At 34.7% G+C, this 13,102-nt stretch overlaps 3 protein-coding genes across 9 annotated transcripts; 2 read left to right on the top strand and 1 right to left on the bottom strand.

Annotated features, from left to right (window-relative positions):
- Positions 1-1,439: 1,439 nt before the first annotated feature.
- On the top strand, positions 1,440-11,106 carry LOC113847273 (quinolinate synthase, chloroplastic). 7 transcript variants are annotated; one of them, XR_003501765.1, is made up of 8 exons: positions 1,445-2,523; positions 3,795-4,079; positions 4,320-4,535; positions 4,666-4,845; positions 5,337-5,849; positions 6,140-6,301; positions 6,376-6,547; positions 6,739-7,020. XR_003501765.1 is itself a non-coding variant. In XM_027476266.1 (7 exons), exons 1-7 carry the CDS (start codon positions 1,807-1,809, stop codon positions 6,445-6,447), a joined length of 2,145 nt encoding a protein of 714 aa, XP_027332067.1. In that variant the 5' UTR covers positions 1,440-1,806; the 3' UTR covers positions 6,448-7,069. The 7 variants fall into 7 exon arrangements, 2 of the variants coding, with proteins under 2 accessions (XP_027332067.1, XP_027332068.1); XR_003501766.1 differs by lacking the exon at positions 6,739-7,020 and adding an exon at positions 9,643-11,106 and having other exon boundaries at positions 1,541-2,523; positions 6,376-6,518; XR_003501767.1 differs by lacking the exon at positions 6,739-7,020 and adding an exon at positions 9,643-11,074 and having other exon boundaries at positions 1,647-2,523.
- Positions 8,356-10,962, top strand: LOC113847274 (manganese-dependent ADP-ribose/CDP-alcohol diphosphatase-like). The gene is made up of 2 exons (XM_027476269.1): positions 8,356-8,404; positions 9,643-10,962. Exon 2 carries the CDS (start codon positions 9,671-9,673, stop codon positions 10,643-10,645), a length of 975 nt encoding a protein of 324 aa, XP_027332070.1. The 5' UTR covers positions 8,356-8,404; positions 9,643-9,670; the 3' UTR covers positions 10,646-10,962.
- LOC113847275 (high-affinity nitrate transporter 3.1-like) lies at positions 10,356-12,404 on the bottom strand. Its single transcript, XM_027476270.1, has 2 exons — positions 11,878-12,404; positions 10,356-11,767 (listed from the first exon to the last, which is right to left on the bottom strand). Exons 1-2 carry the CDS (start codon positions 12,005-12,007, stop codon positions 11,268-11,270), a joined length of 630 nt encoding a protein of 209 aa, XP_027332071.1. The 5' UTR covers positions 12,008-12,404; the 3' UTR covers positions 10,356-11,267.
- Positions 12,405-13,102: the final 698 nt, after the last annotated feature.

Genomic DNA, 13,102 nt, shown 5'->3' with positions numbered 1-13,102 from the left:
GTATGCTCACAGTTTGTAAGAAGTGATAGTTTATATTGGAATAATTGATAGAAACCAAAATTTTCAGAAACATCTTACCAAAGGAGTGACGAATGGCATGACCGCTCATATAAATTGCAAAGCACAAATTTGATGCTTAAACAGAGTCCCCAAAACCATCACGGAAGCAAACTAATACTCTGTGTTCTAAATTTCATGATATTATCATGTTATTAGCGGGTGTAATTATTTTTTTAATTTTAGTTTTTCTAGTCATATTTATTATAATTAGCTTTAATTCATAGTTTATAATTTATCATTGATGAGTTACTTCAAAGTTTATAACATATAATTAAAAATTATAATTGAATTAGAGATATTTTAACAAAGTAATTGTAAAACTAGTTAAAATGTGTTAAATGATTGATAAAAATGTTATAATTATTCTGTGAATAAATTTTTTGAATATTAAAGGTAAAAATAAAAAAAAATGTTATTAATTTGACTTCCAATAAATTCATGATACTTAAAATACTTTTTTACTGCTTAACTTAAAAATTATTTTCCTTTCAGATAATGCGTTTAGTAAAACAATTGTATAACTTATTTAATTTTATTTAATGAGCAAGTGATATTATTTGATAACAAAAATAAAAAAGTATACATCTTTTAAAAGTTAACTCATAAAAATATTATAATAAACATTTAACTTATCAAAATGTGGTTCTTATATATATTTTTAATTTTTATCTTTAATCTTTTAAAGAATAAATATTTACAATTAATAAATTTAATATTTTATTTTTGATAATATTATTATGCAACTAATTTTATTAAACAATTCTAATTCAATTAAATATATATAAGTTTTTAGCTATTTTATTCACGATAAACTAAAATTTTTAACTAATTTTACTGAATACTCTTTTAATTCAAATTACTCATTTTTTTTATTTTCATGATTATTCAAAATAAATTTAAACCTCAAAATCTCATTAATTAATTAACAAAAATATAATGTATTATTAATTTATATAGATTCATGAAAAATATAAATATATTTAAATAAAAAAATATAATTTATAAAATAAAAGATTTGTTCTTGGTGCACTTGTACTGTTCACAGTGAACAAATAAAAGTTTTGTTCATTCATATTTAAAAATTTTACATTTTTTATAAATTTAAATAAATTAATGATATATTACGTAGTGATCATATTTATATTACATATTTTATATATATATATATATATATAAATGGATAAATTTAAAATGAAAATTTAATTTAAAAAATTAAAGCTAGACATAAATTAAAAGTATAATTAACTCTTATTGTTATTATTTAGAGAAATGTCGGTTTTCAAAAGAGAAGATAAGGCTCGTGTGACTATGATTTCTCATAATTTTGAAGAATTTTAACGTCAATAACTGATATATAGAAAATGCATCACATTCCCTTCGAATTGGGGCATTCTAAACATTAGCAAGCAATATGCTTTAGATATTTTGAAAACCTTTTGCATAAAATAGAATCTCTTACATACTAACCCTGTTTATAAGTAAGTTTGCTTAATTTGACGAAATCAAGAGGTGGAATAATAATACTAAAGAAAAGTGTGATTCGAGAAGCGAATAGAAAAGGAAAGAAAAGGTAGTGAGAGAAGGAGAACGATGCAACCCCTTTGGGCCTTCTTCCACTGATTCCTTGCTATTTTTGTGACCGTACCATTCTTTTTGTGTTCTGAACCTCCCACTCTTCCCCCTTATTATATAACCCCTTCCACTTTCGCTCCAATTCAACCCATTTCAATTCTCTTCAGTTCAGCCATGGCTGTCACTGCCTCCTCTGCCACTTCCTCAATCTTCTCGCTCTCACCCAACCGAAGCCCCATTTCCAACTCCAGACCCTTCATTCTTCAACCCCTCAAACGCCACTTCCCCTTACTCAAATCCCTCAAACGCACCCCACCCCACTTCAAATCAAACCCTATTTCCTCCTCTGCACTCACTTCCTTCCCTTCACAAACCCACGAGCTTCTCGTTCCTTCCAAGCTTCAGTACCTGGCCCAAGAGTTCCGCTCCTTGCCGGAACCGGTTGACCGGGTAAAACGGTTACTGCAATACGCGGGGATGATGGCGCCGATGGACGACTCGGGTCGGGTTGACTCGAACAGGGTCATGGGCTGCACTGCTCGAGTTTGGATGGAGGTGAGGCTTGACGAGGAGGGGAAGGTGAGGGTGGTGGCGGATAGTGATTCGGAAATTACTAAAGGGTTCTGCTCGTGTTTGGTTTGGGTGATTGATGGGTCGGAACCAGAGGAAGTTCTGAAAGTGACAACGGATGATTTGGTGGCTCTGAATGTGGGGTTGCCAGTAACAGGGCGTTCGAGGGTGAACACGTGGCACAACGTGCTTGTTAGCATGCAGAAGAGGACCAAGCAGTTGGTGGCTGAAAGGGAAGGGAAAGTGCCCTTTGAGCCTTTTCCCTCTTTGGTTGTTTCCGCTGATGGAGTTTTTCCCAAGGGTAGCTACGCTGAAGCCCAGGTTAGCACTATCTGAATGTCACCTATTCATTCACAAAATGTGGCTGTGTATGATTGTCATTATTTTTTATTGAGTGATTTTAAGAAACGACATTCGAGGATGTTTGAGAAACGACATAACTTGTTTCTGGGATTGGCTATAGTTACAGAATCTTTTGACCCCGTCCAAAAAGCGTTGAATTATGAGAGTGTTAGTAGTGCTAGTGCATCTGGGTCTGTTACAACTTGCAAGAATCTGATTCTATTTTACTCGTTTACACGGGGGAGGATATTGTCTTTTTAAGTTTTTTCTTTGGGTCTTTTCATAATGATTGATGGCGGTTAGCCTTAGTGCTTTTGACTTGTTAAACAATTATTGAACGAGTGGAAAATACTTGTTCCGCGTGTGGAACAAAAACAAAACAAAAGACAAAAGTTTTAAATTTTGTCATTCAATCAAATAAAGGGATATAACTTTTTCTTCCAAATCTTGCCCTTGTCTCCCCCAACCCTTTTCCTCCATCCTTCTCTCCCTCAAATTTGCTTGGATTGTACATCGAACAGCGAATAGCAAATAGACCTAAAGATTGTATTGTGACTCGATGGCTTTTACTGTGCCTTTCTACTTGTTCTGTGTGAGCACTACTTGCTCTGGGTAAGTCCCACTTTAGTACATACACGTCCTGTATTTACTAAAACCCCCCACTGTACTGAAATCTGCCTAGGCATTTCTTTGGTGGTGTTTTAGTTATGAGTTTTTCCTTGGAGTTACACAACCTAGATCACTTATCAATCAAGGGCGGTGAAGAAATAGGTAGAGTTAAGCTATACATACTATCGCCGTACTCAGAGAACTAAGGTATGTTTGGAAGTTGGCTTTTGGAGGGAAACAGACCAGGGAGGGGATTTTTCATTTCTAATAAATAATTTCTAATCTAATTATTTTTTAGATGAACGAAATGAAATAATAGATTAGAATTAATGCCTAATCTTTTGTTTTTTTCATACTGTATCACACTCTTAATTAAAATATAATAAAATTTGCCGTCCCTTCTCTTTCTCTCCAAAACTCCTCTCCTAAACATATCCATAATAATTTTTTGGGAGTTCCATTTTTTCCCTTCCTTGTCTTCACTAATGAACTTAAAATTTTAAAAAATTATGTCTGCATGTTCACTTTATCTGTTTAACTGGTTTTTCTCTAGAAAATATATTTTCTTCACATCATAATCAATGGCTCAGAATCTTAACCTGATGGCATTAAACTCCTAATTTTCATCTGCTTTCATGCAGGCAAAGTACTTGTTCCCTAATGAATTAAGAGTTAATGAACTAGTCAATGTGCTGAAGGAGAAGAAAATTGGTGTTGTTGCACACTTTTACATGGATCCTGAAGTTCAAGGAGTTTTAACGGCTGCTCAGAAGCAGTGGCCACATATCTATATATCTGATTCACTGGTCATGGCAGATACAGCAGTCAAAATGGCAAAAGCCGGATGCCAATTCATAACAGTGCTAGGTGTGGATTTTATGTCAGAAAATGTGCGTGCTGTCCTTGATCAAGCTGGTTTTAATGAGGTATACGTTTCTGGTATTTGTCTTCTCTATTTTGAAGATAGCCATCAGCAGGCAAAATAAATGATGATATGTGAAGTCTGTCTAGAAGATGGAGTTAAGTTTCCCATTTATTAAAAACATTGGCTATTGGCTTGTATGAAGAATATCACATGTGATGCTGTAAAATAGATTAAGCTAAATTCAGTATTTGTGCTACATGTTAATCAAACTCCATAATTTTCTTCTGATAATTATTTGCAGGTTGGCGTGTATAGGATGTCAAATGAGCGTATTGGCTGTTCTCTGGCCGATGCTGCAGCTACTCCTACTTATATGGAGTATCTTGAGGCTGCTTCTAGGTCTACTTCTTTGCATGTGATATACATTAACACTAAGTTGGAGACAAAGGCGTATGCTCATGAGCTTGTGCCAACAATAACCTGTACTTCATCAAATGTTGTCCAGACTATTCTACAGGTGGGTCAGATCAAATTTTTTTGTATTCCTCTCTGGCTTTGTCATATGAAGATGAATGCATCACATGATGACCACCACCAACCCCATATAGTCCTTTCTTGAAATAAAATATTGGTCCCTTTTTATGCAGGCATTTGCTCAAGTTCCAGATTTGAGCATATGGTATGGACCTGATTCTTACATGGGTGCAAATATTAAAGAATTATTCCAACAGATGACAAACATGACTGATGAAGAGATTGCTGCGATACATCCTGAGCACAGTGAAGCCTCTATTAGATCATTACTACCACGACTTCACTATTTTCAGGTAAGATCTTTATCAAATTTTGAAAGCTATTTGGTGGTGTGCAGCATTTACTTTGCTGGTCTTTGCATTTTTCATTCTGTGATGCTGGCTTGTAGAGGAGTCAATTGTTCCTTTCTTATCTCGCATGACAATTCTACATTTCATATGATATTTCATTCTTCTATATTTCCCTCTCTATCCCCATTTCTTTTGCATAAGTTTGCACATGCTTTGTCAAACAATTTCATCCTTTTTTTTCCTTGTTGGGTCTATGTAATGTGTGACATGGGGAGAAACTTGTCAATACCTCTGCTTATACATTTGTCGTGCACCTGTGGCCTTCATATGTGGTTTGTAGTTGATTTTAAGGTTTAATTTTCCTTGTATAAAATCTGGCTTACATTAGCTTCCATCATCTGCTGGTTTCCGTGTTTTTATCTTAGTAGGCTAGTACTAGCAATCTATGCCTCTATTTCATTTCATGATTATATGGTCTTGCCACTTGGTGCCAGGATGGAACATGCATTGTTCACCATCTATTTGGCCATGAAGTTGTGGAGAAGATAAAAGAAATGTATTGTGATGCATTCCTTACGGCTCATCTTGAGGTACCTGGAGAGATGTTTTCATTAGCAATGGAAGCAAAGAGAAGGGGAATGGGTGTTGTTGGCTCCACACAGAATATTTTGGATTTCATAAAAGATAGGGTTCAGGAAGCTTTGGATAGAAACATAAATGATCATCTCCAGTTTGTTTTAGGAACAGAATCAGGGATGGTGACTTCAATTGTGGCAGCAGTTCGTAGTTTGTTGGAGTCTGCAAAGCCTTCTTCTCAAAACGAAAAGGTGACTGTTGAAATAGTCTTCCCAGTTTCATCAGAATCAATTTCAAGAACAACCTCAAGTTCATCCTCAGGTCTTCATTCTACCAAACTGGGTGATATCACACTTCCTGTTGTACCAGGAATAGCTTCTGGGGAGGGTTGTTCCATTCACGGTGGCTGTGCATCTTGTCCATACATGAAGGTAAAATTTTTCGTTTGTTTTGGATATGGTTAGCTCATTTTATAGTAAACTTTAATTTTGCTCGTAGAGTGACAAGATCTTGAACTACAGCAGGATTAATAATTATAATCTGTAGGTCATTAAGTACATTATAGATTACTGCTAAGATGTGATCAAAGACTTTATTCTATCCTTTTTCTCATCAAGGTGGGTCAATACTCAGTGCCTTATTGTTTTTATCTGGACTATAATTAGTTTTCTTTAATTTTATTCTTGGAAGCTCTCATCTGATTGTTTCTTTAACCTTTTAGATGAACTCTCTTACCTCACTCCTGAATGTTTGCCATCACCTACCCGATGAAGAAAATGTACTTTCTGCATACAAGGCAGAGCAATTTAAGTTGCAAACTCCAAATGGCAAATCAGTGGCAGACGTTGGATGTGAACCAATTTTGCACATGAGGAACTTCCAGGTTAGTTTCTTGGTATATTTTGTTAGTGACATTAGTGCCATGTGCTTTCGAGTCACCTTTTGATATGTGCACAGGCTACTAAAAAGCTTCCAGAGAAGCTGGTTGATCAGATTCTTCATCCCCAAGACAGTAGAAGGTCGATGTGATGAACTTGAGAAATAATGTGATGTGAAGACCCGCTGTCTTGTGAGCACTTCCAAGTTACAACAAACGCTAGGTCCGTGCAAGATCCTTTCTTGTAGCATGGTAATCGTTGCTATAACTAGATTTTGTTGTATGGTAGTTTCCCTTCTCATAGGGGGCTTCTAATATTTCTAATTTTAGATTAGATCACATAATATAGCTCGGTATCGATATAGAAAAATGAATGAAATAGCATTTTTAGTATATATACGCCCACTCTTTATTTTTAATAATTGAAAAATCTAAATGTACAGCTCGAGGTTGAGGGTTTCTTTGTATTGGAGGGAGGAATGCTTCTGAGTCCTCTGTTTAACGCATGAGAGCAATAAATCCCATATGTTAACGTAAACAGTAGCCATCTCTTGCTAACCACTTAGTTATCAAAGCCCATTTCTACCTAAGTGTAATGTGTACCCTGTGAAAATATCACAATTGAGAATAAACAAGTTTTCTCCTCACACATCTCTCGCCTCTACACTCTTTAATCCTTTTTAGCAGGTCTTTCTTCACCTTAAATTAATTGTTCAGCAATTTTGTCTCCGTGTTGTAATGCCAAGGTTATTAACCTTCTCTCCGATTGTTTTTTTATTTTTCCTTAAACATTTTGAAGTCATTTCGATACTTTATGTTAAAGAGAAAAAAGGGGTACTATACAAAATAAAAAATTTGGTTTTTTATTTCTTGCTGTTTTGCATCTGATTTTTTTTTTTCAATACAAAAATGATTTTTAAAATTAATTTTAAGAATGTATAAAAAGAGTGATTCTTTAAAATATAAAAAGTACTAGTATAGTTTATTAAATATATTTTACAGTAAATACTTTCAACTTTTATCTTTGAAAATATAATTCTACCCTATATACTGGGTGTATCTAATGGTAATGGTTCATGGAATCAAAATAGGAAGATTTTGTCAAAACAGGAAATATTTACTTTATCAAAAAGATAAAAATTATTGTTTCATTTGTACTTGGGTTTCGTGTCTCTGTCTCATGGTCTGCATCTCCGTTTTCATGTGAAGGGCAATTTAATGATAATGCCTTCATTAATAGACTAATAATTCTTCAATGAGCATAATATTTTGAACTAGAATCAATTAAAAGTTTAAAATGAATTAAATAATAATAAAATTTATATTTAAAAGAAATTAACATTATCTTAAACTTTTTGTTGATTATGTCTATAAAGTATTAACGCAATAATTTTTTTAAGATAATGTGCTTCACGTTCCGTGGAAGTGATTGGCTACTAGAAAATGGCTTAACCAAGATATTGCAAGGCAAGTTCGAAGGACCCAACAAAGTGGCAGAGTAGACAATATGCATATCTCGATAGCTGCGCGAGAGGTCAAGCCTTCCCAAATTTTTTAAGGATCCAACATTCTTGAATATCTTTCTTTTTTTCTACTAAACTGATTTCATAATCATAACAAAGCCAAAATAGAATATCTCCTGTTGATGGTGAAATTATTATTTTGATATACATAAAGCATAAAATAAGATAAACCTTAATCTACTTGTATTCTTGTTTAATATGATATTTTATATTTATCATATCCATAAAACGAATTAAAAATAAAGGATATACAAGTCTTTTACATAATATTTATTTTGATTACTTTTTTGATCGAATAAATAAAATGAAAAAGTAAATTTCTCTCGATGGTGTAAGAGGCGGTTAAGGGGGACAGGTGGCGCAATGAGAGAGACGCGGAGGTTTAAACAGTGGCAGTCCCGTGTTTGTGTCTGACAACTGGAAACGACAATTTTAGAAATTTAGTCCTTTATTTGCATCAACGTCGCAATTCCCGAAACATGAGTTCCTGAGAGAGTTGGAACTCGCAATCTTCCATACCTTTTCTCCAATCTCTACGTCATTCTTCTGCTCTTCATTCTCGCCAATTCAACAACCCACATCACAAGTACGTCTCTCTCTCTCTCTCTCTTAATCGAATTAAGGGCTCTATCCTTTCGAATCTTGGTCATCTATTCTGTTGCATGCTGCATCCATATAGACAATATTAATCAATTGACCCACAATCTTGAACCTCCTCATCCTGTAATGTGATATCATCTATTCTGTTGCCATGCCATAGGAACAGTTCCCTCTTAAGGCCTAGCTCTGTTTCTCAGTACTGTGGTGGATTGGCGTGTTATATATAACTAGTTGATTTGGAGAAAGATGTTAGGCATGACCACTCAATTCTAATTAGTTGCTCATCTTGTCCTACGTATTTGGTTTTATAAATTCCAAGTTACCATGGTGCTCGTAACTATTTCATCTGGTTCATTGTCCATGGCAGCCTTAGAACAATTTCTGCGTTTCTTCTTTATCACTGTGCAGTTTATTACAATGAGAATATAATGTGTTTTAGAGTATTTCTTTTAGTGGTCCTGAAACTTGTAACCAGATTACTGACATTCTATCTATACTTATGTCTGATTTGAAAATTTCATTTCTCTGATCTCAAACTGTTGGACTTGGCAACAGGAAGGACATTATGTTATAGAAGGAATCATAAAAAATGGTTTTCTCTCCTTGGGGTGTATACACCTAAGGTGGAAAGATTGAAAGAAAGAAAGAAAGAAAAAGTGATAGATATGTTGGGTGTTAAAATTGCAGTGTGAAAATATCAGGTTAAGGAATCATATTTCTCATTAAAAAAAATGTTGAGACGGATAATTTGAAGATGGGCTATTTTAGAGATAATCAGAATTTATGGTTGTTTGTGTGTGCTTTCTGTATTTCATTCCTTAACTCTGAATTTTCTGAATATTGAATAATAGTTAATACAAGAAAATTTGAAACTTGCATGGCGTGTGATAACCAGTTTACCACTGGTTGAGATCATTGATTTTTGTTATCTCCTGTTTTGAACATTTCAATTGTAGGATTTTATAAGAGAATCCAGTTGAAATGAAGTGATAGCAAATCCTACCAAAAAAGATAGCCTAATAGGATTTACAAATTTTTAGTTGTTGCTCACAAACTGACTGGTGAATGAATTCAGATGTTAAATTGATATCTTTCCAAACAAGTTTAGTAAGTTGTAAATGAAATGAAATCTGAATTTTAGATTACACGCACACATAATTTTTTCATTGATTCTACATAAAAAATCCTATTTTGATTACGTTATTTATGCTGTATGTCCAATAGGAGCTTGTGGAGAGTAAATAGATACAGCATGGGTTCTACTAATGGACTGAGCACTACACATGGGAAACAGCCTCTATTTTCTTTTGGATTTATATCTGATGTGCAGTATGCTGACATTCCTGATGGTCGTTCATTCCTTGGTGTTCCGCGGTACTATAGGCATAGCATTCTTGTGTTACAGAGAGCAGTAAAAGAATGGAATACTAGCCAGAGGCACAAGTTTGTGATAAATCTTGGAGATATTGTTGATGGATATTGTCCAAAAGATCAATCTTTTAACACTGTAAAGAAAGTTGTGGATGAATTTGCGATGTTCAAGGGACCTGTGTATCATTTGATTGGCAATCACTGCCTATACAATCTGCCTCGCAGCAAGTTACTTCCATTATTGAAGATTCAGAGTTTTGAAGGTCATGCTTACTATGATTTTTCACCAGTACCTGAATATAGATTTGTAGTTCTAGATGGGTATGACATAAGTGCCATTGGTTGGCCCCAAGATAATCCAAAAACATTGGAGGCCTTGGAGTTCCTCCGGGGTAAGAATCCAAATGAAGACAAGAACAGTCCAACAGGTTTGGTGGGCCTTGAAAGAAGGTTTCTTATGTTCAATGGAGCTGTTGGAAAGGAACAAATGGATTGGCTAAATGGAGTTCTTCAGGATGCAACAAATTTGAAACAGAAGGTGGTGATTTGTTGCCATCTGCCTCTAGATCCTGGTGCATCATCCAAGGAGGCACTATTGTGGAATTATGATGAAGTAATGAATTTGATACACAGATACAATTGTGTGAAGGTCTGTATATCTGGACATGATCACAAAGGAGGATACTCCATTGATTCCCATGGAATACACCATAGAGTTCTTGAAGCTGCCCTGGAATGTCCTCCTGGCACGTATGCATTTGGACATGTTGATGTTTATGATGATAGAATATCACTTCATGGTAGGGACAGAATGCAAAGTACAGACATGTATTTTAATCATAAAGCAGTTTTGTGATGACAAGATGTGTTGATATTTGTAAGACACCTATTCGTCTATTGACATTAGAGAATACGATGCTCTTGATGCAAGTCCTATTCACAAGGAACTTCAAGTATCGGAAGTTGGAATGACCTAGTTGAGTTGAGTAACTTGCATACAATGATGCGACAAGTCATCAACATCGGTGGAGGTTGCCTCAGAAATGATTTGCCAGTGAAATTTTTATCGTTTTAGTAAAACTATTAGGATGCTTTTTCTCGATATATATACAATCGATGAAAAACTGTTGTGAAAATGATCAAGTGAATACTCTTATTTATTACAATAGTTGTATCATTAGTACTCAAATTTGATTACATTCTACGTGACTTCTCAAACAACTTAGGTCCAAGCTAAAAACTAGCTCCTGGACCAAGTAATTTAACACTTTTATTACTTTTGATTTAATCCTCTTCCTCATATAATAAGTTTTTTGGGAGATCATGCTTCACATTGATATGGAATTGACTTGTTAAAGATCATTGACTATTGAGGGGTACAAACAGGTCCCTCTTGATTTATTAATGAACAAATACTATGGAATATAATCTATTAGTAAACCTGTCATGATTTTCACGTTGCTATCCCGTGTTAATAATCACTTCTGTGGTGGGGAATAAGCCTTCGCCTTTCTCTTCTCAATATAGAAAAACACCAAAAGGGACACCACTGAGAAAGCACTAAAGCAAATGGAGCAGATATCAAGAGACGCGTGGCGCCCACTGATTGCCTGGATCTCGAACAAGTTAGTGCCCTTCTTCGCATCCGTAGTTTGACCGTAACCCACTTGCACGTCATTGGAGTCAAGTGCATAGGCGCGTACAAAGTACGTGGCTGTGGGCACGTCCCGCTCAATCACCCACTCGAAGCTGTGCTGGGTTTTGTTGGAACCATCGTAAGGTCTGGCTACAATCTGGTGCTGGCAGGTCTTGTCTCTGGAGAGGTTGTCCTCGGTCTTCCTCCACGCGCGGTCTTGTTGGCTTATGGGCGCGTAGCACAGCTTCAGCTTTATGGTTTTGTAGGTAGAGTCTGTTCCAGCTGGTACGGTCTTGTTAAGAGCCCAAGTCACGATGATTTTATCTAATCCAGCTTCCAGAACTGCATAATTATTTTAATACCATACTGGGTTTAGCCTAAAATATGGAACATCAACGACCCAATTCATAATAAGTTGGAAGATTTAGAATAATTGGTATGGTTTTACTTACCTTGTCCTTGCTTTGGCGAAGCGGTGACATCAATGGTCCTTTTCAAGGAAGAGAAGAGAACATTCCCATAGCAACTTCCGGCTAAACAGCAAAGAAGAAGTAATGCTGCCACAAGCACTCGTGCTACCATTTTTACTCAGTTATCAATTCCAACAACAAGGTTTTGAGAAAGGAAAATCAAAGTGTGAGAAGGGGAATAGTTGAGACTTGAGAGAACAGCCAAGGAATCAGAGTGAAATTCTAAGAATCTGAGTGGGAGATGCACTGTCTTTAAAGCCTTTTATATAAAGCCCAATCCCATCAAATAATTGGAAATAAAAAACTTTGAACAATGACAAGTCAAAATGCCCAAATGCCCAAACTGGAGCAGAAAAATAATAGCGGAAGCAAGCAAGTTGTATAGAATAGATATCCCTTAAACAGGTTGAAGGGACATCCTACTGAGGTTTCCGTGTATTTGGCCATTTGCAATTTTGTATATTTTTATCGGTTGACTTTTTCATTGTTTCTCTATTCTCTTCTCCCCAAGTGCTTGGAGTTTATGATGGACAAGCGCAGACACATAATGCATTAGATTTCAAAACCATTAATCATCATAGGTTTGTCCTAAGTTCGCAACCTGATTCAGTTCCACTTTTTTATATATACAAAAAAAAAATATATATTAACTCGATTTTATCAGTACAGACATTATATATCAAGAAATCAATCATTTTTTTTATATGCTTCATATCTTATATCTCCATAACGCTGCTTCTTATATAAATTATAAATGATATAATATTTCAATAACAAAACTTTCATATAAAACTCTAAATTGGATACCAAAGTTTCTGGTCTACATATCTTCTCAAGTTTTGTAAAAAATACTTATATTTCTACACTCGCGTCTTTTATGTTGTTATAAAATCATCACAACATATATTATATGTTATCATGATAAAATATTCATATAGTATTATATAATTATCAATTTATAAAATAAAAAAATCATAAATGTTTATTATTTTTTATATTATAATTCATAATTCAACTCTCTCTTTTTTTTTTTGTCAAAAGTTTTGTTCGATAAATAAAGATAAATAATGCAGTAAAAAATATTATAAAAAAAGTGGACATGAATAATAAAACAACCTACTTGTTATCCATTCACACTATCAAAATTGAGGAGATTGACACTTGCCTTCACAATTTCAACTTGGCCTATCATCTTGATTCATCGCTT

The sequence above is a fragment of the Abrus precatorius genome, unplaced genomic scaffold (genome assembly GCF_003935025.1).
Source record: "Abrus precatorius isolate BTA unplaced genomic scaffold, Abrus_2018 Scaffold8, whole genome shotgun sequence".
Taxonomy (NCBI): domain Eukaryota; kingdom Viridiplantae; phylum Streptophyta; class Magnoliopsida; order Fabales; family Fabaceae; genus Abrus; species Abrus precatorius.
The sequence above is the reverse complement of the archived record's forward strand: the minus strand, read 5'-3'. Positions and strand labels throughout refer to the sequence as shown.

Excerpts from the sequence above, each read along its gene's own strand:
- LOC113847273 (XM_027476266.1), top strand. The coding sequence starts at position 1,807 with ATGGCTGTCACTGCCTCCTCTGCCACTTCCTCAATCTTCTCGCTCTCA. Across the intron at positions 4,846-5,336 it reads CACGACTTCACTATTTTCAG|GATGGAACATGCATTGTTCA; the intron begins GTAAGATCTTTA and ends ACTTGGTGCCAG. Across the intron at positions 6,302-6,375 it reads TGCACATGAGGAACTTCCAG|GCTACTAAAAAGCTTCCAGA; the intron begins GTTAGTTTCTTG and ends ATATGTGCACAG.
- LOC113847274 (XM_027476269.1), top strand. The coding sequence starts at position 9,671 with ATGGGTTCTACTAATGGACTGAGCACTACACATGGGAAACAGCCTCTA.
- LOC113847275 (XM_027476270.1), bottom strand. The coding sequence starts at position 12,007 with ATGGTAGCACGAGTGCTTGTGGCAGCATTACTTCTTCTTTGCTGTTTA. Across the intron at positions 11,768-11,877 it reads TTCGCCAAAGCAAGGACAAG|TTCTGGAAGCTGGATTAGAT; the intron begins GTAAGTAAAACC and ends ATAATTATGCAG.